The sequence below is a fragment of the Ptychodera flava genome, chromosome 4 (genome assembly GCF_041260155.1).
Source record: "Ptychodera flava strain L36383 chromosome 4, AS_Pfla_20210202, whole genome shotgun sequence".
In the NCBI taxonomy this organism is placed as follows: Eukaryota; Metazoa; Hemichordata; class Enteropneusta; family Ptychoderidae; genus Ptychodera; species Ptychodera flava.
In genome coordinates, this window is record NC_091931.1 from 40,976,635 (window position 1) to 41,003,104 (window position 26,470).

Here is a 26,470-nt window from a genome sequence, read left to right on the forward strand (position 1 = left end):
CAAGTTCAGGCGCATCAGGACACCTCTTAGATGAGGGCACTTTACAGTCAACCAGAACGAATCTACCCTGTTGAGTTAAATGCATCACGTACAGATGTTTTGGCATGAGAGCATGGTTACATGTATTTGCAAATGCCAAATGTCAAACGATTCTGACAGACTTCCTCTTGAAGTATATATGCACTCCGATATCAGCAGACCTTAACTCACGGTTGTTTCAATAAATATACTGTGAGTGTATTTTCCACTGGTTCACATAAATATTTACATGTTTCCAATACAGAACAACAGTGTCCTATAAATGGTGGGCATAGTACAGTCTTGATCAAGATTATATTTGATGGTCTAAAAACCTACAGCAATTAACATTTCTTTGTGATCCTATGATTGATAAAAGCTTCATTTATCTTTTAAAAGATGTCATCTCACCCTTTAACCACCGTGGTTTGGCGTAAACCCAATATTATCAATATTGATTGTGGACCTGTTTATAAACAGGGAATCGGGCATTGGGGGTAGGAGGAGAGGTTGAGAGGTTAAGCTTTTCACCCTGTTTCCCTGTGCACAGAGTGAGTCAACCATTAAATGGGGTTGGACGAAACCATTTCAAATCTGTGGGAAGGTTGGATCTCTGAGATGGGAAATACAGTAGGATGACTGGGAGAACCAATTCTGTACTAATATTGTGGACAACCCCACTGTTAAATATGATATGGTTTGAGGTATATACAAAGAAATGAGGGAGGACACCATTGTGGTATTACACACACTCTTTCTTTCTAAATTTTTCCTTTCTTTCGATATAATTTTATTAGGAAAATGACATACGTCTGTGAGTAGATCACAAAACATGAAACTGAAATTTAAATGTGATGTACTTAATGTTTATTGCTTACAAAGTAAACGAGAATATTTACAAATAACAATTACTTGGGTTTTGCTTGATGGTGTATATTCTGAAGGCAGAAAACTACTCGTTTATTTCAAATGAGTTAAACAGAATTATGACGGCGGTGGAATTTTTCCTTACTTAATAATTACAATGGACAAAACATAAGGCAGATGCCAGATGAATAAAATTGCCACCTCTTTACATTATGTATTTTACATAAGTAAGAGTTATTCTCAAGACTGAAGTATGGTGAAGTATGAGTATGCGAGATTGTCAAGTCCTGCATACAGAGATTGTGTATCTCAGAAGTAATAATGTTGGTCAAGTATCTGATTTACGTTATTTACAAGGATGATAGTAGACTTCTGACAATAATCGCCTACACATGTTCAATTATCACAGTTATTCAACTCAGTACTGCAAAGATGAAACAAATGTATCTGCATATAGGAAGTGACTCGCCAACTTCAAGGGTATACCTGTTGATATTACAGATGAATAGGTCTCTGGTTACGCCAACAAAGCATCAAGTGGTGGATGGAAATGCCAAGAAAATTCAATCATCCTAATTATATTACACGTTACAGCTACAGTAAACTGGATAATTTTTTTCCAGCGTTTTTGTTCCATGTATCACCTACAGTTTTTTTATTTACTTCCTATAGCATTTTGAAATACCCGGTACTTGGATTGTTATTGCGGCATGTCAGTGTGCGACATGCATTATTGTTGTTGACCTGGGTTTAATTATCAACACTAACAATACAGGACACGCATATACAGTCAATGTGACAAGCTGGATACCAGGTACTTCAGCATGCTATGGAAAGTATACCAAGAAACCTGTAGCTGACACATGCTACAACAACAATCTGAAAAGAATGTCAAAAGTTACAGTTACTGGGCCTTTAACTTTTTAATCTCTGTCAATTTTTTGAGTCCAATCATAAGGTTTCCACCATTCCGCAAACTTCAGTACTTTCTGCCTGTGATCTTCAAAACTTTGTTTTGGCGGATTTCTCCACCGCCTTGGCTCCAGGTCAAGCATACCACCGATGACTTCCTGTCAATGTTCAGGGCAAAATAAACCAGGTTGATTACTTACATTGTGAATTTTACTATTGAGTGATTTATGGTAGGTCAAACTTTTGGGCAATCATCAATAATGCAAGCTATAATTGTTTACATATAAATCAACAAAGTCTGATTTATCACAGAGCTGATGGGTATAATTTTGGGCGCCCTCTATGTTCAATATGTGACAACCTTGGATGATATTAACAAGACACAAACTTTGAGTCTTTTGGTATTTAATTGGAGAAATAACACAAAGCTATACCCTAGTATACTACTGTGAAAAAATTAAATACTGAGAATAATTTCTAATCAATATTGAAATCTGTGAAATACAGATATTTCTTGGTGACTGGAAGTTATGATGTCCTAATAAAAATGGGGCATTTCAAATTTGCAACGATGTAATTGACTGGAGAATGATCTATTTTTATCATCTGATGGTATCATTGCTCTCAGAATGCATAAATGCCTTTGGTAAAATATGATGACAAAGAAATTGTGCTTAGATCTGTTCACCCTTAATTCAAAGTAAACAGGTCCTCAGTTAACTTTGATAACAATGAATTTAGGCTAAACCATGGTGGTAAAAGGGTTTCATGAACCTACCTTTCCAAAATAATGTGGAAAAGTCTGGTTATCTTCAATGACATGTGCAAAGCCACCTCCCAGTCCAAACTCCACACTGAAGTATGGCAATCCCTTTGGTATCTGTAAGATGGCATTGTAATCATAGATAAACTTAGCGGATTGCGCTGCCAATTAGGAAGTTGCAGTAATTATACAATCGTTAATATAGAGCAAGCAACGATGCTGTTTCAGTAAACTAATTTTGCTTTGTTCTGTTAGTTTTCATTTTGTTTTATTTTGCACACAGCATTTGACATTACTTATCTATAAGGAAACACTTCATCATGTAATTTTGTAGACGGTTTCAAATTACAAGTCTCTCAATTCACGACTCTTTTGCTTCTGGTTATTCTGAATTGCAATAAAACTGCAAAGGAATGGTCGGTAACTCTACTCATGAAGAACCCTGGATTTGCAGCATAATGAATGTAAGGAAAAGAATATATGGAATAGGTAGCTGTGGCAATCCATTGGACAATAACTTGGCTATGATATGTTCTCAGCCCAATGGCACTACAGCACCCAATTTAATTAAAGCATAATTTTTAGCTTCATTATCACAAAGCAGAGATGTAAATTCTGGGAAATGTTTGATCTGCAATAGGTTTTTACAGGATCAAGCATATTACCCTTGCATTCCAAAACACAATATTGTCTGTGATTTCCCTTGTGTTATTTCAGAGTATGCACAGTCTGAAGAACCATTATGTATGATAAGAGACTAATAATGACATTGAGTCCAAGTGTACATCTTCATCAACAAGTTTATTCCTCTTTCTCCCAAGTTGTGTTTATTTCTATGGTTTGTCTATAGAGTCTGGTAGAAAGAGGATTTTGTACATTCTACTCACAGATCTGCGGATGTCTTTCTGTCTTGTGTCCACAAGTTTCTTATTCTGGGCCCACTCACTCTCTGATTCCATAATGGCTTTCTGTAATAGATTTGTCATAAAATACTTGAGAAGCATTCTAATTGAAAACTGTTAGGCTGAAACTGTGAGACTAAACAAAATATTTTTGAACTTGTTCAATCATTAAATGAACATTTGACAAAACAGAACAGCAAAAATGTAAATAGCATTTATGTTGGCTACACCATCCTGGTTCTTTCACTCTAACCACAGCAAAATATTTTGACAGTCTCTCAATTACTGTAACCTCAATTACATTTATTTTTATTTGACTATGAAAGAAAAGACTTGCAAACTTCAAATCTTCTCTGATATGGTCAAGTAGATAGTCAATAAATCATCATGATTACTACTAAACACATGGCATGATGAATGCTGAATTTTTACCTTGAAATAAATGGGCGCCATATCACCTTCTTCCTTTGGTACAGGAATACACTCAATAACCATGTGTCTGTGTGACCTGGGATTCATGAAAGTTTCCAGGAAGACAGTGTCCTGCTCTTGTTCTTCAAACATTTTTGTCAAACCTTTGCGGAAAATCTGTTAGAAAAAAACGATCTGATATAACAACTAGTTCAAGGATGCATTGACTGCTGTGAGACCAGATACATTGAGACAAACGGCCATACATTGACATTGTGATGTAATATCTTATACTTCTTTCTCCTCCTCCACAACAATGCCAGTTGAAATCTTATCAAAATGAGAGCACATACTGAGAATGTGCCATCAATATTATACCTCCGAGCAAGATAATGTAGTTATCATTTGGTATACTAACATGTTCATAAACGGAAGAGGTGGAGAGGTCTTCCCCCCTGCTGTCTAGGGTTCAATCCTATTGGCTAATGGGAAATTCTATTTAATGAATATATCAAAGAGGCTTATGTGCACTCAACATAATCAATCATATGTATACATGCCATCCATCTGGGGTATGGTTCAGATTCAATGGTTTGTTCTTACCATGGAATTTTCTGAGAAGGGGCATCAGCACATGGTATATACATGAATTCCTTATTATTGACCTATTATTGAACTTGCATTTGAAACAAATGTGGTTCCAAAATTCCACTGACAAATTTGGATTCTACTTTGGAAGCTTAAGGCCACATGTGTGTTTCAAATCAAATCCAAGGTAGATCCAAGAAATTCTATCACTGCCCTGGTATGGTTGGTCACTGAATGTGGAAAACTTATGCACATCTTTTTTCCGGGATGAATTCCATTTCACGCGTTGCCCCTCAAAGCAGTGTGATCACTCATGCACCATTAGGTTATGCACCTGCATGTATCAAATCAATTTTAAAATCTAACATGTTTGGCTGAAGGGGGATCTGCCTGTGGCTAGGAAATGAATATTAGAAAGGGGTCAGTATTTGATACTATTAGCCAATATCCATGACCATTAGCTTGCAAAAATTAGAACTGAGGAGCATTTTAACCAAGGAGAGAAAATACCGTGGATAGGACATTTGTTACCTTGACTTCACTCCACACATCTTCATCAATCAAAGTAGCTGACGTGCTGTGTTGCATTGGTATGATAAAACAATGACCTTCTGTCAACGACTGCTTGCTGGGAAGACACAGGTACACCTGCAGAATGGAAAGTTCCAGTTTACAGTGGTGTCACACTTCTGGACATCTCATTCTACACGTTGCTGCCAAAATTATGATTTCAGATTATGGTAGTCCGTTTAGTGACTAACATGGTTACAAACTGATGAAATGTAGCTCAGCAAATGAAAGTAGAATTTCAAGCAAACTTTTGTTATCATTTCAATATACATTTTAGTCAATAACACCTCTTAGACATCTAAATCTCACTATGGAGACATTTTTGTGATTCCCATGCATGTCGCAAACAGACATTGCATGATGCTTTGCTTAGGGTCCAGAAGTGTTAATTTTGTCAAAATGTAGTTCTGAGGATGTTTACTTATAGATCTTGCAAAATTGTTTGTTATAACTACAAATACATTCTAACCTTCAGACCGATGGCAATTATCAGGTGTTTTGGCATTGCTTTGTTGCCAAAGCAATAAAGACATTTGTCAATCTGTTCGTTTTGTCGTTTCTGTTGCGCAATAGCTTTGGCTCGATCACGTTCCTGCATCTCAGCCTCAGACATCTGTTTAGAAGCTTTAGACACAAACATGTCATCCAGCGTGTAGTTATCGCCGTCTAACTTCTCAGTGGCCTGCAAGACAGAATATACATGATGGCAAAGGAGAACATAGGCTGAATTTTCTTTATCAGTCAGTCAAAAATATTTACAATATGCTAAAATCAATAATCAATTTTCTTTCAGGGGCATGGAAGTCAATATACTTGAGTGTTTTGGTAAACAAAAAGTTTTTCAGTTTATGCCTACAGCTGTTAACAGCGAATGCATGCCTAATGTCCTGCAATGCCAGATGGTAGGGAATGCCTAAGTCAGGGAGTTACAGATGTCCATCAATATGTTTTTAGTCTGCAGTGAGATATATGTGTCACCATTTTAAGAGTAAATGCCAGTTTCAGACACAAAAACCTGTATAAGGTCTACATAGCCGGGAAAATTCCTTCCTTGAGACAGTGGCTTGATTTATTGGGGATAAAAATCCAACACAGGAATCAAGAACGGTGGACATTCATGTTATCGCTCCTAGGCTTCAATCAGCAATAATGGAACATTTGTGTTTAGTCTTCTTACCAGCAAAAGGCATACACTGAATGATGAAGACTATAAAGTGTGAACTAAGAGTGACATTTATCTTGCACAAAAGTATTATTATGAAATGCACAGGTAGATGATTAATTTGAGACAAAAACAAAAGAAATTACATGTATAAAGACTGAGACTCATATACATATATAAGTATACACACAATGTGTGTATATATATATATATATATATATATATATATATATATATATATATATATATATATATATATATATATATATATATATCTCGAAGTATACAGATGTCCTCGTGGGAAATTGCAGTGCTCAATGCAAAAAGCAGAGCGTTATAAATAAACAGATTACTTCAAGTACAAAGTAATTAAATCTATTACTTAAGTTTCATGCATCTTGCAATCCTCAGATAGACTCATGAAACTTAAGTAATATATTTCATATATTTATATATATATATATATATATATATATATATATATATATATATATATATATATATATATATATATATATATATATATATATATATATATATATATATATTTACATGTAAGTATACAAACAATGTAAATGTGTTTACACCAGACACTTTATGGTAAGGTTAGACACAAAGAAAGTTGTACATCTTTAGTGTACAACATATAACATTGGTATGACTGAACAGGAACAAACACAACCATGTACTTACCCTGCCAGCCAACCTTGAAAACATTGAGTTTTGATCTTCAGCTGTACTCATCCTCTCTCTCTGCACCATTTTCTTCAAATCATACCTGTCATCATCAGCAAAGTAACGCTCCCTTTGTCCGCCTGCATCGTGAGTTGCAACCTTCAACGAATGTACAGAATGAGTGGAATGTCAGGTTAATTTCAGAGTTTCTATCTAAGCAACAATTATGATTCTTTTTGTCTCTTGTTTTGAATACATTATAGTCAGCCATGGAGAAGCATGAGTTGTTGTCAGATAGTTAGCAATTTTATTTTATTGTATATTCTCAAATTTTATGTCTTTTTATTGTGAAATTATTCACATCACATCTGTAAATAACTGTGAGCCTACACTTGACCATTTATCATTTATACCACGTTTTACATGGACACATTTGCTGTATGGTGTATGATTCCACTTGAATGTTGTTAAGGATGGTTACTCTGCTCTGGGGTAGAGTAACTGTTTGTCAAAGCTTTGGTGTTATCACTGTTATGCTATTGAGAATTTTGTAGCGTTTGTAAAATGAGCCAATTTTGAAATTTTTCACCATCTGTTCTTCAGCCATGATTTCATTTTCCATTTTTACCTAAGAAATTTACTATGACTTTACAATCAGTAAACTTAATAAGTATGACAAGTCTATTAGATTGGACTTTATCAATTCTTTACCTAAAAAACTAAACAATTAAAATACCACCATTAATGACAGTGTTCTTCCAGTTGAACAATGTGTGATAATACCGCCAAAATTAAGAAGAAATTACAGAAATTTTCACCTTTTACTACACTTAGAAAGCTTTGCAATTTGAACATTTTGACAATGATAGTAGTACAGCCATTAATTAGTTTATTAGGTTAACTGTTTGACCATCTACTTTACTCATTTGCATATCAGTCTGTACTGGAGATTCTCCGTCAAAGGATCACATCATTTCGAAATAAAGTAAAACGTTTCTAAAACCTACGCTTACCTTCTTTCTTCTTCTCTTTTTCCCTGTTTCTCTTTCAACAGTCTGTTCCACCGGCCAACTCTGTCCACTTTTATCCATTCGACTCAAAACCAATTCACTTTCTTCTTCTTCTTCATCGCTGTTTTCAGTCTTCCTTTTCAGTGACTTCAACACCGCCATTTCCCGTTCATGTGTCTCTTTGGCCTTTCTTGAAGAATCCATTTGTGATTTGATTTTGGAAACAGTTTCCTGAGAAGAGATCAAACCAAACAATAGCATTCTGTGTATTACAGCAATTCCATAGGGATGTTCTAAATCTGAGGGAAAACTTGAAAAACTTGCCATTCAGTCCTGTGCCTGTCTTAACTTTAAAAAATGATGAAAAATAATACCACAAATTACAGCTTAAGTCCCTTTCAGTGAATGTCGATATGTTGACTGCCAAATCTGTTAGAATGTGGAGCCATTAAATGAATTATTGATCCTACATACTGTTAAATTGCATCAGTGTTTGCGTCGTCATCAACACTTTTCTACCTGTATACTGCTTCTCACCTCATCTCCCATCAGCTCTGCCCGGACCAGTTTTGCTCCCAGTTCATTCATTTCTTTCTCTGTCAGTACTTTGATGGGCGAGGGCGCTCTCTCCTCTTCTGACTCGGAGGATGACGCAGAACTCTCACTTGCTGAGTCTGATTTGTCACTCTCACTCCTGTTGCCATGCTCTTGTCTTGAAGGAGACACCTTGCTTGTTTTTTTCCATGCGGGAACATCATTGGAATTTCGTCCTGATCCTGAACTAGATCTGTGTGTAGATTCCCCATCTTCGGATGGTTTGATAAACGCTTTGTTTTTCCAACGAGGCACATCAGAGTCCCTTGCAAAACTGCCTCTACTTGAGGAAGGCCTGACTCGTTCTGTCTCTTCAATGGAATCAGAGGGTCTCATAAACTTTTTACCGAAGGAACTCAGCAGTCCCCCACTTGAACTTGAAGACTGACTCTTACTAGAGTCTTTAGAGTATCTTCTAGAGTCCTTGGATCTTTCACCTGAAGATTCCTTTTCTCGCCTTGGAGATCTGTCTTCATCATCTGTACGTCCACTCCGATGACTGCTTGTATATCTCTGATCTCCTCTATCTTTGTATTCGTCACTTTCTCTTGATTTATATCTATCATTGCCTCTGTCATTATTTCTGTATCTGTCACTATCTCTTTCTCTATATCTGTCACTGTCTCTGCTGCTTCTTTCTGTGGTTCCATCCATATCCCTGTCTCTGTGTCTATACCTCTCTGGATCCCTATTTGAACCCCTTTCTCTCTCTCTATCTGTACCCCTGTCTGTACCCCTGTATCTGTCACCTCTGTCTCCATATCTATCATGTGACCTTTCACCTTCCTTTTCTTTGCATTTTGAGGCAGATTCCTTGGCAGCCTTCATCATTGCTTGAAATTTCTCCAGTGACTGGCAAAGAAAAGGAAAATATTATATCGAAATAAATTGCTTCTATCAACACATCATCCAGTGCGTCCTCACGTAAACCACCAACAAAATTCTTGCTTTCCTCACCCACCAGTTTCACTCCTTGTCTGTCTGTCCAATTATTTCCCCTGTGTCGAGACTGTCTTGTGTGTCTCTCTGAGATCTGTTTCATACTTCGTTCATACAGGCAAAAATTGAAACGTTTCAGCGACTTTATTTGTGATTTGTAAACACAGGGGATTAATAGTTTGGGTCCGCTCGTGTCCATACTCACAAAATTAAGCCATTGTTTTGATATTTAAGACGTCTTAATGCGCCCTCTCGAGTTCAAAAGGTGTGTATGGCCAAGCATACTGCATAACAAGATGGCTGAAACGAACGACGTCGTACTGGCTGTAAAGAATGTGAAAGAGGCTCCCCACCGAACTATCCAAAATGTTTTGTGTCGAGTTTGTGTTTTATTCGTTTCTAAATTGTGTTCCTACATTCTTATCGATTGTTTGTGTTAATAAAAATGTTTGTTTCGCCTCGCCATAAGCTTTCCTCACACAAACAAAACATTACCGTCCACACTAATCCAAACTTCCCTACAAATATCCGGGGCGAAACAAACATTTTTATTAACACAAACAATCGGATAAGAATGTAGGACACATTTTAAAACGAATCAAACACAAACTTAATGACTCAATCGAATATTTTTGTTCCCAATTAATAAATCATATAGACAATCTCAATTCTCGGTTTATGGCAATTTTTGTCGACTGATAAAAGTCTTTTCATCTTCAACATTCCATTCTAATTTCACCTACGGTATATAATATCCTAACCTCCTGTGACTTTCCTTCTAAACGTTGATTTGCCTTGTGCACCAAAGAGATGCTGTATTTTATGCCAAACGATGAAAAAATATGTGAAGAAATAACCATGTATCAGTCAGTACGGCAGGCGAAACCCGGACGGCCATACCGATTGGAGACAGAGCAGAGTAGATCGAAACGCAAACGGGGTGTTATTATAGGACAGGCGGTGACTATTTTACAGCTGAATAAAATGCTGTCTCTGGTTGTGTAAGTCTGTTGATCGAAATATATATTTTGTTCCCAGTTGATTAATCATGGGGGATGGCAGTCTCGATCTCCCCTTATTGGTTCGATATTTACTGACTCGTTCCCTCTCATTTTTGTCAATCAATGAAAGCATTTTCGTCTTCCATATTCAATATTACTTTGACCGATGTTACATCCTGACCTATACTGTCATTAGTTTTGACCAACGTACAAAGATATTGCCCATGCGTCCGGCTGATGAGATGTTTTGCAAAACGGTGAAGAAATGGGGGCCCGGGAGACATCGATGTCAGTCTTTCCGGACTGTTTACATGTAGCTAATAGGGGATATCAAGGAGATGAATCAGTTAGTTGAATAAACATAACTTTTCGGACTTATTTTATGTCAATTTTGTCAATGTCGGACTTTTGATTCAAGAGAAACCAGAATCACCTACAGAGATGTCTGTATTAAACACGACGAACAATTGGGAATAGTTTGTTATGCTACTGTCGGTCTCAGTCGTGGTGTCTCTCCCATAAAATTTCGAAGCTATAGGTCTACACTTGTCGTTTCGATTCACAGGTAGCGGTACACCGATAGATATTGTACTGTTCTTGAAACTAGTCTAAGCAATTTTACGACACTGCACTATTTGCCATCGTGTCTCCCCGTGAACGTCCTTGAATCTTTGGACATGACCATTGTTTTACTGCGCCCATTAGAGTGTAAACCCCTGTTCGTTACCAGCAGAATACTTTTTAAAGTTCTGTACATCAGTGTACACTGTGTGTATAAGCCCTAAACTAGTTTAATTCAATTATGGAAAGTATTAAAGAATAAAGGGTCGTTACAGTTGCTAAAATTGCGAGAAAAACGGCACTTTTTACTCAAATAGTCCTATTCACAAGCTCTATTGTTTTAAATCACGTCCATGGTGTGCTGTTGATTTTCATTCTTTCGTGCAATTTCATTCGCTTGAAGCAATTATCCTTTCATTTGACTGCTCTGTGGGACTCTTCTGAATATGTGTTTTGGATAAAAAGAACTCTACAGTGAAAGACATAAACTTCGACGGTGATAGGTATACAATATCGGTTCTCGACGGTGATAGGTATACAATATCGGTTCGATGTGTGAAGATATACAGATTACAAGTTATTTTAGAAGTTCTCAAAACCAGTAAAAATAATTCTGCGCGCCACTTAATTTCTTCTTGTGAACGTCCTTGAATCCGTGACCGCGACCATTGTTTTCGAAGTGTTCGACGGTGGATGATCGGTAGATTAATGAAGATATATGTTACTGAACTATCGTGTGATTGTTTAATAGCATGGTTAGGTAATAGACGGTGTAGTCTGTAGAGGCGATACGGCGAAATTCAACGGCCCAAGGGAGCGTACATCGCATGGTTTCTTACAACGAACCATAGACAGAGCCGTCAGTTTCCATAGCTACTACGTGAAATGCGGCCTCACCGATGTCCCTGTCCTGATTCGGAGAACAACTTTCAAGCTGCGTGTTGAGGTTCAGAGTCCGATTTTTCATATTCAAAAGGCTTATTGCTTTACAAGAACGCCCGTCTTGTTTTTAGCTTTAACTTAGCGCAAGATGGCTATTGAAAATTCAAAGCCAAATAGCCAGTGGGAAAAAAATAGACGACTCGCTCTCACCAGCGGTCGAGGTCGCAATGAAAAAAAAATCGAAGTCTCTGAAATTGGTATCATTGCTCCGTCATGTTTATTGTTGGTTGTACGGCCAGTTTAAAGTCACAGACTTTCTTCAAGGTAAAGTTCATATAATTGCCATACCGCGAAGTTCCCTGTGCATTTCAATATGTCTATTTGGAATCAAAAGCGCCACGGACATTCGATCGATGGTGATGAACTTTCTCCAGGGCGTGACATGTCACCAGTTACGAACTTTACCGGTTTTCGATACGAAATATGCAATATATTATCAGCGTTGTTCACGTTGTGTTTGAGTTTGATATGGAATATAACAGGAAAACACTAACAATTAGAGTGATGATAGAGACCATGCCCGATACGGAAAAATTGACATCAACTACTTGCAATGAGCAGTGACCTGAAACTTCAGACTGATATATAAATGTCGACAATATAAACATTGAAATGCCGGAGAGAGAGAGGGGAGAGAGAGGTTTACGCGGTCGCGAACTGATTATACTCTTTCGGATATGACTTCGGTGTAGACGATACACAGACATCGAAAATGTAAAACAATGGTCACGTCCATAGGTTCAAGGACGTTCACGGGGAGACACGATGGCAAATAGTGCAGTGTCGTAAAATTGCTTAGACTAGTTTTAAGAACGGTACAATATCTGGTCATCGGTGTACCGCTACCTGTGAATCGAAACGACAAGTGTAGACCTATAGCTTCGAAATTTATGGGAGAGACACCACGACTGAGACCGACAGTAGCATAACAAACTATTCCCAATTGTGCGTCCGTGTTTAATACAGACATCTCTGTAGGTGATTCTGGTTTCTCTTGAATCAAAAGTCCGACATTGACAAAATTGACATAAAATAAGTCCGAAAAGTTATGTTTTATTCAACTAACTGATTCATCTCCTTTGATATCCCCTATTAGCAACATGTAAACAGTCCGGAAAGACTGACATCGATGTCTCCCGGGCCCCCATTTCTTCACCGTTTTGCAAAACATCTCATCAGCCGGACGCATGGGCAATGTCTTTGTACGTTGGTCAAAACTAATGACAGTATAGGTCAGGATGTAACATCGGTCAAAGTAATATTGAATATGGAAGACGAAAATGCTTTCATTGATTGACAAAAATGAGAGGGAACGAGTCAGTAAATATCGAACCAATAAGGGGAGATCGAGACTGCCATCCCCCATGATTAATCAACTGGGAACAAAATATATATTTCGATCAACAGACTTACACAATGAGAGACAGCATTTTATTCAGCTTTAAAATAAGTCACCGCCTTTCCTATAATAACACCCCGTTTGCGTTTCGATCTACTCTGCTCTGTCCCCATCGGTATGGCCGTCCGGGTTTCGCCTGCCGTACTGACTGATACATGGTTATTTCTTCACATATTTTTTCATCGTTTGGCATAAAATACAGCATCTCTTTGGTGCACAAAGCAAATCAACGTTTAGAAGGAAAGTCACAGGAGGTTAGGATATTATATACCGTAGGTGAAATTAGAATGGAATGTTGAAGATGAAAAGACTTTTATCAGTCGACAAAAATTGCCATAAACCGAGAATTGAGATTGTCTATGATTTATTAATTGGGAACAAAAATATTCGATTGAGTCATTAAGTTTGTGTTTGATTCGTTTCAAAAATGTGTTCCTACATTCTTATCCGATTGTTTGTGTTAATAAAAATGTTTGTTTCGCCTTGGATATTTATAGGGAAGTTTGGATTAGTGTGGACGGTAATGTTTTGTTTGTGTGTGGAAAGCTTATGGCGAGGCAAAACAAACATTTTTATTAACACAAACAATCGGATAAGAATGTAGGAACACATTTTAGAAACGAATAAAACACAAACTCGACACAAAAACATTTTGGATAGTTAGGTGGGAGCCTCTTTCACATTCTTTGCAGCCAGTACGACGTCGTCCATTTCAGCCATCTTGTTACAAACAATGCTTGGCAATACACACCTTTTGAACTCGAAAGGGCGCATTAAGACGTCTTAAACATCAAAACAATGGCTTAATTTTGTGTGTATGTGGACGCAAGCGGACTCAATCTATTAATCCCCTGTGTTTACAAATCACAAATAGTGTTGCAGAAGCGTTTCAATTTTCCCTGTCTGAACATAGTATCTGTATAGTATTTCAAAGAAAACAGTCTATATCTGTTAATTGCCCTCCCTAATCCCCTTCATTAATTTGTTCTGCCGATCGCCAACGCGGGGGCTTATCGCCCTGACCAAATACCTCGTTAGCAGCTCATAAGGTAGTAGACGGACTACCTTATGAGCTGCTAACGAGGTATTTGGTCAGGGCGATAAGCCCCCGCGTGGCAATCGGCAGAACAAATAATGAAGGGGATTAGGGAGGGCAATTAACAGATATAGACTGTTTTCTTTGAAATACTATACAGAGATAGCTAGGGTAAAGTAATAGGCACACACTAGACACAGGTAAGGCTTGTATAATGAAAAAAAGTTTAATACAAGACATTTATTGATCATATTCATAATTTCTAGACGAATATTGCTCGCCGGACCCTGTGATATCTATAAGCTATGACCTTACCCCATATCTGTACGCCATAACCTCTTCTAAAGATAGTCCTTTTTCCTCAGCTTCTTCACAAGCCCTTTCATAAGCCTTCTTCAACCATGACAGTCCTCCATCTCCTATTCCAGGGACAGAAATGGACTTCTTTGTCGTGCCTGGTTTCTCTGATGGCAGTCCCATTCCACCATCTTTCCAGAATGGATTCAGTTCCCGGGTACTCATTCCAGGCTGCCAATGGAGAAAAGATTGGATATATATTAAACCGTCTGCTTTGACAAACGGTTTTAAGATCTGTCAAATTAATTTATTGGTCATAGTTTTCCATCAATCTACTGATGATTCACATATCGCACATCAAAACTGACATCTACATAGCATATCTATCATAGAGAATCACACAGTATATCTGTCATAGCATATCACATACAGCATACTACACATTCTCTCGCCACTTTTCTTCAATGTTTACACTGATGAACTTAGCTCTAATTTATCCAGTTGTAATGTTGGCTGTCTTTTGGTGGTAGAAGACTTACTAGTCATCATATTTGTTACGCTGATGATTTAGTTATCTTTTGCCCGACAAGCAAGGGCCTGCAAAAACTTATTCTTATTTGTGAGGTTTACGGTGCTGAACATGATATCATTTATAATCAAAAGAAAACTGTCTGTATGATTGTAATGCCCGATAGTTTTAAACTTATCAATATGCCTGAAATCTGTCTTAGTGGTATGAAGCTTTCTTTTGTCCACTTGTACAAGTATTTGGGTGTCTTTATAATTAGCTCTTTCAACGATGACGATGACATTAAAAGACAAATGCGGCTATTGTATATTCGTGGTAACTTTCTTTTCAGGAAGTTTGCTTACTGTTCTATACAGGTGAAAACCAGATTATTTAAATTATTTTGCTCAAATTTATACTGCTGCCAGCTTTGGTCCACCTTTACAAAACGCTCTCTAACGAAAATTCGAGTGGCATATAATAATTGTTTCAGACGACTTTTTAATCTGTCAAGACGTTGTAGTATTAGTACCATGTTTGTTGTCTATGATGTATTGTCTTTTGGCGAGTTACTGCGTAAAAACACTTTTAACTTTATGAACAGAATTAAGAGATCTCAGAATTCTTATATTAAGACTATTTATGCTTGTACATATATTGACTCACTACAGTGCAGGCACTGGAGAACTATTTTATACTGAAGTTTTTTTCCAGTATAGTTGATTTTGTGTGTATCTGTTATATTTTCTTTATTTTATGGTATTTTCTATGGGCCTAGAGCCTGATTCAAATAAATGAATAAATAAATAAATAGCATATCACACACATATCTTACATAGCATATGACACACAGCATACTACACATAGCCTACCACATACACAGTAGCATATCTTACATAGTATATCACACACAGCATACTGCACATAGCATATCACACACACCATATCTTACATATCCTATCACACACAGCATATCTTACAAAGCATATTCCACACAGCACATCACACACAGCATACTGCACATAGCATATCACACATACAGTAGCATATCTTACATAGCATATCACACATACAGCAGCATATCTTACATAGCATATCACACACAGTATATCACACAACATGTCTATCATAGCATATCTATCATAGCATATTATACACAGTATATCACTTATGGCAGATCATGCCACATACTGACGTATCGTATAGGAGTTGCAATTACTGCTCTTCAACAGACCAGTAACTATCTTTTCTACAGTACAGCTACGATATATAGAAATATGTTTGTCATCTACATGTATCACATAAGTTTTGCATCATGATTATCATCAAAACATACAACTTTACGCTCTGATGATTTTGTAATCAAAACGTGTGTGCATGGGAACAGAGGATGTTATTGGCAAATTGAATACCAGTAAACCAGCACAAACAACCAGTGTTGAAATTTTCCTTGTGGGCCATATCTATTATTGAAAAGTAAATGAAATTTCCCATGCTGGCAAAAGAGCAAATGTTGTTGACTGACTTTTTCAAGAACTTCTTTCCACTTGTCTTGTTTTTCTTTGTCCTCTCGTTTGTGTTTTCTGAGATCATCCCGGGTATATGTGGCAAAAGAGAAAGGGTCCTTCTCCATCCAGTCAGCTCGCTGAAAATGATTGAAACATGGTGTTACAAAGATATACACTGTGGACTAACTGCATGAAGAATTATGAAGTACAATTATTTCACTAAGTTTTACTGAAAAACAACTGTATCCCTATAGACTAAATCCTGACTTTTTAACTGTAGTGGGGAAAAGTACAAAATAATGCATGTGTTCCCAACCTTTCTTTATTTGCTGTTTTGCCGAAAAAAGTGATTTACAAATACCAACAAATTTCCTGCAGTTTGATTCGCTGCAACAGCATGTTAAAACTGACCCTGATTCCTCTTGCTTTAAAAAGTTACCTTGGGCAAAAATGTGAGCTTTTGGTAAAGCAGAGATGATGACTTTAATTTTCAGTGGCACAAATATACAAGTACCGTAATGTTAAGATGTTTTCATCAGTAGACAGTCTTTTCAAAATATTACGGAGATACTCAGAAACCTCTGGAAAAAAACTCATTTTACCATCATAATGATCTATCTATAGCTTTAACCCCTTCACCACTATGATTTGACCCTATTCCCTTGTTTTGTACGGCTAAGTTGGTCCGCTACTCTGGGAAAAGGGGTTGAATGATTAAACTAATACAGAGATTTCAAGTTTCTTGATTTGATTTTGGAGAAATGATGACCTATTCCAGAAATCAAAACTTTATACTTGAACTGAATAGATAAACATAATATAATGTTATTCAACAATTCAAAAGTATATTTAGTAGGATTTCTGAATCTATGCAAATTTTTCACTCCAGCCAGATTTAACAGTTACCTTTTGTTCCTGCGATTCAGGAGGTGGTAATGAGGGGCCTTTGATAGGAGGACCAGCAGGGGAGGCAGTGACTGAGTCTTCTTCAGTCTCCCCAGCAGCCACTTTTTCCACCCATTGATCTTCAACTTCAGAATCCTGTGTGTGAAATTGTAGATGGATTAGGAATGCGGTGAAATTCAGAACAGATCACAAATGATGAAGTAACATTTTCAATCAGTCTTATCAACAGACTCTACAATATGGACTTACATGTGTTTATTGAATACATCAAAGATATTATGAAAGCAGAAGTCTTGTTGATTTTCTAAACTCCTTTCAGTAATACAATCTTGATTTTTGTTTTTGTCTGGATACTTTTTAAATGTTACATTATTACTGTCTGCAAAGCATATAATTAATTATTTTTTGTAGTAACGGAAACATTGTAGAATTATGGAGTCAATGCTGCCTGACAATACAGCATGATCCAAAAATTGAGTTCTGCATAGAAAATAAAGATGCCTGGCTAGACAGCTACTAACACCTAGCATAGCTACAGAGTACAGTCTAACTATAAGCAAACTTGAATATTCTCTTTTGTGCATCACAATGATGCATAATTTGTGTGTATTGTGTATTTTGCTACCGTTCAAACTTCATCATGCTGAATCTGCATAAAGTGATGTAACTTTCTGATAAATCAAGTTTTCTACACTTGAAATCTTGTGATTCAACGAGTAATTGCCAAAATGCTTGAACACAAAGAATTACAAATTGAAAATTACATGGCAGAAAAACTGCTATTTGTATCGTTGGAGTAAGTGACCTTTGACCAGTAGAATGATGTACTGAAAATGATTTGTACTTGAAAGTCAAATCTACAGGCAATGGCCAATGAGAACATGTCTTTTGAAGAAACAGTTCAAAGCCTCTCACCAACTCAATTTACCCTGAATTAATTTGTTTTAGCATGAAACGATTCTCAGTTGGTGGCCTGTTTTGATTTATATTTCTAAATTTACCAGTAAATTCTATAAAGTAAAGATGTGATCTTTCCTCAGAACATTATAATATGGCACCATCTGGATTTTCCCAAGATGTGTGACTATTAGTTGAACATTGCACAACGGCAAGACGACTTACGGAAGATGAGTTTTCCCCAGTGTCACTGTGTCTAGACTTCTGTTTCTTGTGTTTTTTGTGTTTTTTATGTTTCTTCTCTTTTTTGTGCTTTTTCGCTTTAACTCTTTCTTTCTGAAATTGAAGAAAAGAAACACATAAAAGTACATAAAATTTCTGTGAAAAAATGTTACCATATTGGTCAGACTGAATTGAATGAGCCCTGAGCTCCCATGATGCCCTCTCTGTTGAATATGCTGGTGTTATTACACCCTGCAACTCCTCTTTCAAATTGGATTTTGATATAATAATTTTGAAATTACTGACATTTTTTGCACATGAAGCAATTTTCAGATGATTGAGAGGAGGATAACAATACGACCACTGTACAAAATCTTGAATTTACATAGATGGTGACAGACTTCTTATTAATCTGAGATAATAATAATCACATTCATGGAATACATGTAAAATCATCATTTAATATGGTAATTCTTTGTTGTATCTAGAGATTTATTTCAAAATTTCTTGAATGTAACCTCTTTGGTCGCCAATTTTCTCTGTACATTCTATTTGTAGTATAACAGAGATTGTGACATTGGGCCTAACACACGCTGAGCTACAAACCTCAGCATCTATCCGTTTGTTGACAGATGGTAGCATCCATACATCATCCCCTCTCTGACTGGCTTCTTCTTTCTTGCGTTCACGTTCTTCATATTTTGCCTTTGCCTGGAATATGTAAACGATGTCAGAAATTAAACTGAAAATCTAACATGCGAGAAGTACCGTCAGGATGCCCTCCTAAAGATACAAATTTCCAGGTTGATGGCTTTGAGAGGATGTTGCTATCTTATGAATATTCAATGTTCGTATATCTGCAGGCAACAGTCTGACAGCCAAATGTGATGTTTCACGGAATGCAGAACTGCCTTCATACTGATGCCAATGCCATTTTACTCACTGTAACTACATCAGCAGATTTGAACAACAGGTGTTCGGTTAACTCTATGTACGGCCAAGCTTGGGTTGGACGGCACATTTTGCGGTCCAACCCAAAACCTCAAGCAAAATCTCGACCTACAGTACAACGAGCAGAGGAGTAGCGCGGGCGAGATGGCCAGGATGCGCCGCTTGAAATTTAAATTTTGGGAGTGACTTTCGGTCCAGGATCTTCTAAGTTATTTCATTTAAAAGCAAAATACCAACAGATGTCTAATACCAACTTTTTCTAACACTAGATGTCTTGCTTCCCTCAGCTCCTGGCGTTGTTTTTCTTTCTTCCACGAACTTTCGAAATTTATGGGGGCAGCCATATTAGTTTTGCCGTAAAGGGTTGACGGTTGTATTTACGACAATTGGCCAGTCATCATTTCAGCCACTAAAGGGTACCCTATACATGTTGTGACTCAGTTTCCAGAGTCTGGGGAAGAAACAGCATGTTCAAAAAGTAAGTAGACGCATTTCATCAATAATCGAATTCCCGCTATTTTACAAAAGGTCACAACAATTCCTTGACATGCTAACATTGATAAATCGTCCACTGAAGAATGACTGATTCATGAAATTGTTATTCAGGTTCGGCTTCCCAACTGTACTCTGTCTTGAGTGTACTAGGGGACTGGTCAGTTTCTTCGGCCTGGGGGGGGGGGGGGGGGGGGGGGGGGATTATTTTTTGCCGACGTCAAAAAGTGGCTGACCCCCCCTATTCCAAATTTTGAAAACAGGGTGACCCCCTATTCCAAATTCTAAAACAGGTGACCCCCCCCCCCCCCCCCCCCCCGGCGCGACAAAGGTAAAACAAAAGATGGACATAAATTATATATATATATATATATATATATATATATATATATATATATATTATATTTTACATTTTACATATATTTATATTTTAAATAGTCATTCTATGTTTTAGTGAAATTGTTGACATGTCAGTTGTAAGATAGGAATTTCAAAGTGTCAATCTTAAAGTTTAAATACAGTACATTTTGAATGAGCTGTATTTTGAATGAGCTGTGAATGTATTTCACACTTTCTCTGCTTAACCAGATGTCCTGAACTGTTGTACAGAAATGGATGTCAATCATTAATATCAAAGAGGAAAAAGCAGTGAATCAAAACTTTGATGGGTGTTAAGACTTGCCAACCATCCAATTAAATCTACTGAGGAGCCATAGAGAGCTTTTTTAGCCAAATCTAATGTGTACAGTGTCTGAGAGGACCTTTTCTTGTGTAACATTGAAACCATAAAAGCACAGCTAATAATGACAAAAACTGCCTTTTTTAACTGTTATTTTGTTCATAAAAAAGCATCTTTCTACAGAAAACCTATGAAACAAAGGAAAATAATTGCATCAATGAGAAGGAAAGATATCTTGTCATTTTCTATCTCTAAAATAAGTCACTGTATCAAATATATATTGTGAAATATTTGTGCATGTTGCTTTGTCATACTGAATTCTCACAGAGAGAACAGAAAAGTATCAGGAATTTGTCATCCTTTTCATATGAAATGCAGATTTCATAATGGTACATTTTCACTTAGCAAACATCAAGATATCTCTGAAAGTATGGCGCGCCCGAAGGGCGCGCCAAAAAATATGAAACATCCTGATATCTCTGATATATATGCCTTGTATATTAAAGTCATGCACCTGAAGGGCATGCTGAAAGATGTATGATATATTAAAGTAATGAGCTTGAAGAGCACGCTGAAAAATATTGAACATACAGATATCTCTGATGTATGTATGCTTGATATGTTAAAGTTGGGCGTGCTGAAAAATATGACTGATTATTAAAGTTACGCGCCCGAAGGGCGCGCCGAAAAATACAACTGAATGATGAATTTTGTGGCTGACACTAGCATTTTAGGCAATGATGAGCCTGTGTCAAAATTCAAAAACACACTGACCCCCCCTATTGGGCATTTCAAAAACATGGTGACCCCCCTATCACCAAGTCAAAAACAGGGTGACCCCCCCATGAATCCACCGGCCCCCCCCAGGCTGAAGAAACTGACCAGTCCCTAGAATGCCTACGAGACAGTGGAGTGAACTGGAATGCCGTCGAGAGAGGGACCAGTCGTATATACGTACACGATCAAGTCAGTCTCGAAAGTCGTGCATTATTGTCGAATTTTATGAATTCATGAAACAGCAAGGTGATTTGCAATTAATACATGGGGGTGGGGGCAGTGTTTCATCTGGATATGGGGATTGGGAAATTCCTCCTCTGTTGACATGTTGGCATCCCCTAGTAATTTGTCAAGGGGGGATCAGCCCCCCCCCCCCCCCCCCCAATGAAATGGTGCCAGTCACACCTTAGAGATACAAGAAGGACACAATGACTCGGTGAAATCCCCCCCCCCCCCTAAATTTCTGGTAAAGGGGGAAATCCCCCTTGTTTATTCCATCCTGGATGAAACATTTGGGGGGAGGGGGGTTAGGTACCCGAACTCTATGGTAGCGTTTCCATATCTTCATAGTTCAATCACCATTCAGATTCATTATGTTCTTTGTATCTTCATTTCATAGATTTGATCCAAAAGAACAGGTGTCAGGGGTAACCCCACTGAAGTCATCTGTACAGAAAAACCTGAAAAAGAATTTAGTCGATCACTATCCAAATATAGAGCCCTACATTACGCAGATATTACCCAAGAAAGAACCTCTTAAAGTTATCAAATGGTAAGTAGCAAAGTAAAGGTAAATAAAAATCCATACAACTAAGGAGGTAGGAACCCTTCCTACCTCCTTGGTGCAAGTCAAGGGTAGACTATTAAATATTTTGAGGAGGGATGGTCGATATTGGAGGGAAATCTGTAGAGCAAAAATTGCAAAAATTTGCAGCCAGGCTGCTTTTGCAAAAATATTGGACCATAACTGTCATCCAAAGAAAAAAGTTGAATGCAAATTTGAATATATCAAATCTTGGAACAAAAAATACTATGTTGGCATTCTGATGCTTCCCCTCTGAAGATCTACTGGTCTATCCAGTAAGTAGTTGTTCCCTATGAAATGATGTCCAATGAAAGCTTACTGTAGTCTATAGATTTAGCTCTCATAGGTAGATTTGTCGGAATACAGCTGTGCACTTTGAACAGTAAATAAAGACAACATTGCCACTTTTGTATGTGTTACAAAGTCACTGCATCCTTTTGATGCCCTCCCTTTATGGGGCCGTCACTTCTTGAATGTAGTTGCTCAGTCTACACACGTGCCAAAACACGCATGCCACACAAACTTTAAAAGGGGCAGATCCATTGTCATTGATACTGAAAGAGATTTGGCATATGATAAACAGCACTGCCAAAAAAACATAATTCATTACTTTACAGGACCAAAATATACTCATCAGATCATCTTTTTTCCTACTTTGATGATAGTTTTCATGTTTGAATAATGGGCCTTAATCAGATATTATCAGATGCTGTCACCAAACAGTTGGAGTTCTCTACTATTTTCCTTTTCTTTCAGTCAAAGTGATTTCATTGTTATTTCCTTGACTTCAAATCTACTTTTTTTCAAGTGAAATTAATTGTACTGCAATCAATGTTGAGATATTTTGTTACAAATATTATGTCACTAAAAATCTTTCAAAGCTGTGTTATATCAGGTTTTCTTACTCTTCACAGTCTTTTTCCGGAATTTCATATCTCAATATTTTGTTTGTTTTTAGCCATGACCATATAGAAATATTTGTTACTGGAAATGAGGCAGTGTTTTTTAGACAAAGAGATGGACCTTACTATCCCACACTCAGACTACTACATAAATGTAAGTCATGATATTAAGGGTAGCATTACCTTCATGTTGTGTGTGATGTTTCATCTGATTAGAGTATTTTTTTCAGTGTTAAAAGGTAGATTCATACATACAAGATTCATGTGCAGCTTTTTCAAAATTATTCCAGGGCGAATACCCTTTTTATCATCACAATAATCCTCTAAACTTGCTGTCAGTTACCACTTCAGAACAATCACTGCCATGCTTCTTGCATAAACGCAAACACAGCAACTGTAATTCAAATTACGAGTCAGTAATTTGCAGTAGACCATCAATTGTCAAGACTTGTTTACTGATTATGATTACTGTTTCAGATCCGACGATATTACCACACCAGAGAGTTGACAGAGGTGCAATACGTTTCATCCTCAGCGGTGCCAACATCATGTGTCCTGGGTTGACCTCACCAGGTGCAACCCTTCAACCAGCAGAAGAGGAGACAGTAGTGGTATCCTTAATCAAATGTTAAAATTCATTCTCATTACAGAATTTCCCCTCATTTAAATCATCCTCAGCTATTACTCTATGTCTGTGTTACATTTGGAGAATTTCTAACAAAATTTACAATGTTTGAGATGTTTTAACTTCTTTACCTTTTGTGGCATAGAAAATCCCCTGATTGGGTTGACTTACAAGGGCATGAGAAGTTTCACAGCTACTTTCATGTACATGAATTATATTTTGACACAAGTACAGTCAGATAATCTCAGTACACCTGCAGTATAGCATGTGCCCACTTGTATAAATGGGTTGACATTCAGAATTACCAGAAATAAGTACAGACATACAGTTAGGAACAAATTTTGAATGTACATCTGAGCATGCCAAAGTTAGTATTTCCCAATGTTTGAAGTTTAGTTCAACGGTAAATTAGTGATGCATTTGATTGTGGTTACTGATGATACTTGTGATGGGTTCCATGTCAATGAATAGACTGCATTGTGTGGAAACAAATCTGAGTGAACGCAGTCACAAACTTAGACTTGTGAGGGCGCTTCTACTGATTGTGCACATAAAAATTTCTTATTTCAAGACTGACCTATGATGAAGTCATTTCCTAAATGTTATTTATTCCTTGATAAGTATTCTTTACAGGCAATCATGGCAGAGGGTAAAAAACATGCACTTGCCATCGGTGTGATGAAAATGTCTGCCGATAAAATGTAAGTCAAACAATTTCTGTTTACCAATAGTACAGTCCCAGTCCAACATTGTTTTACAGTGACACTGTTCTGATGATACATCATTAGAATCTCTTGATTTGACCTTTGGATTGCCTTGATCAAGATAGAATGTGAATATGTACTAAAACATTCATTTTACTTTCAAAGAGATCAGACCATGGTATATACTGCAATTGGACGGGTAAATTGCATGGCAGTGCCAGTTTTCCATTTTAACTACCTATTCACCCTTAAAATGCAAATTGCTTGAAGGACACCTCTCCTCACATATGAATATATGACAGTCACAATTTACTCGCTAGCAGCATCTCTATACCTTGTCGTTTATCTCAGCAAAGTTTAGCAACCTCCATAGTGCAGTAACACTTAATCTGTGCAGCCATGCAATGGTACTATGTGCCATACATGAAGTCAAAGTAGGTCATGACAAAATGAAATATCATTCAAGCAATAGTATAGTGACATGAACTTTGTGACAACAAAATAGGGAGTAAGTGCAGCAGTCTTCAGTCAGGTACTATCGTAGTTTTGCCCAGACCACTAATTAATATTGTCAGCTGAGAATACTATCATGTACCTGTATGAAGAATGTCTAGAATCAGCAAAGGACACAACAATGCAGCTATAAGTTTCATTGATACTTGTTCAAAGATCCTCAAATGCTGAATAGATATACTTCACCAATGACCTTGATTGCTACATCATTGACCTTGATTTGCTACATTAATGACCTTGGTCTGCTTTATCAATGACCTTGATTTGCTGCACCGATGACCTTCATTTCTGTACACTGAATACTACATTTCCCCATTCTTTGCAGCAAACAAATCAACAAAGGTATTGGTGTAGACAATATCCACTATCTGAATGATGGCCTATGGCATGTCAAACCATAACTGCTTCCGGGGAAACTTCCTTGACTTCCAGCAGCATCCATCCTGACTGGCAAGAAGCTCATGTGGACACAATAGTCAGCAGTGCAACTGTGACAAGTGAAACTTTCAACAAAATGCTCAATATTTATGTACCTTTTAGCTGTTACTGATGATCAAGTTCAACTATGTAGTTTTCAGCATGAGAAATTCTGCAATCTCATTTTGCTGTACAGACGTTTCAACATGATGGCCACGCTCTCTTCTACTGTAAAAGAGGAGCTTTAAACTTTATGAAAGTCATTTGCCTCCTCAATTGACATTCATTCTTCATTCATAATCAAGCCAAACATTTTCTGTTGCTACATTTAAGCAAATTTCTGTGCAAACCTTGTTGCTATCGATACTTCAAGTAATGTGAATCTTTGTTAACATACAGAACATTTCTTCAATTCCCATGACTTTTGTAATTTTTTTTTAGTATTCTACAACTTTGACAGCAGGAAGTGTGTAAGTTTTCACCAGATTATGCAAGCAAGCAGGCAGGCCAATTCAACCAAGCCAATTGTTGTTCAAGCAGTTTGTCAGATATGCTCAGATATGTAGTTTTGACACCTGATTTCAGAATAGCCTCAGCAAAATCAACTTTGACTCTTGTGTACAAATGTGAAAGTATTTACTTGTTTTGAATTCACATTGGATGCTTCAAAATCATGGTTGAACTCTGTACATTTCAACCAAACCACATCCTCAATGCGGGGAGCCGTGCCCACTGTGTAGGCCAATGCAAATTGAAAAAGCTGGCAATGTGAACGTTGTATCCAAGGAAAATTTTAATAAATATCCACACCATGTATGATCACTTGTCATCATATTTTGTCACTGCATTGCTCACACCTCATTTCCAGTGTATGCCAATATACTATAAATGAAGGCTTGTACCAGAGTATTGGTCAT

General features: G+C 37.2%; 2 protein-coding genes across 3 annotated transcripts; one reads left to right on the forward strand and one right to left on the reverse strand.

Moving 5' to 3' along the window:
• Window positions 1-862: 862 nt before the first annotated feature.
• Window positions 863-20,071, reverse strand: LOC139131772 (CWF19-like protein 2). 2 transcript variants are annotated; one of them, XM_070698035.1, is made up of 15 exons: window positions 19,894-20,071; window positions 19,295-19,399; window positions 18,692-18,802; window positions 17,570-17,704; window positions 16,681-16,800; window positions 14,666-14,878; window positions 8,416-9,324; window positions 7,882-8,109; window positions 6,887-7,027; window positions 5,501-5,713; window positions 4,993-5,109; window positions 3,895-4,050; window positions 3,448-3,528; window positions 2,576-2,677; window positions 863-1,955 (listed from the first exon to the last, which is right to left on the reverse strand). In XM_070698035.1, the coding sequence occupies exons 1-15, from the start codon at window positions 19,981-19,983 to the stop codon at window positions 1,809-1,811; spliced, it is 2,868 nt and encodes a 955-aa protein (XP_070554136.1). In that variant the 5' UTR covers window positions 19,984-20,071; the 3' UTR covers window positions 863-1,808. The 2 variants fall into 2 exon arrangements, with proteins under 2 accessions (XP_070554136.1, XP_070554137.1); XM_070698036.1 differs by lacking the exon at window positions 19,894-20,071 and adding an exon at window positions 19,632-19,756.
• LOC139131774 (malignant T-cell-amplified sequence 1-A-like) lies at window positions 20,009-26,369 on the forward strand. The gene is made up of 6 exons (XM_070698038.1): window positions 20,009-20,117; window positions 22,207-22,359; window positions 23,351-23,448; window positions 23,772-23,905; window positions 24,553-24,620; window positions 25,462-26,369. Exons 1-6 carry the CDS (start codon window positions 20,107-20,109, stop codon window positions 25,535-25,537), a joined length of 540 nt encoding a protein of 179 aa, XP_070554139.1. The 5' UTR covers window positions 20,009-20,106; the 3' UTR covers window positions 25,538-26,369.
• Window positions 26,370-26,470: the final 101 nt, after the last annotated feature.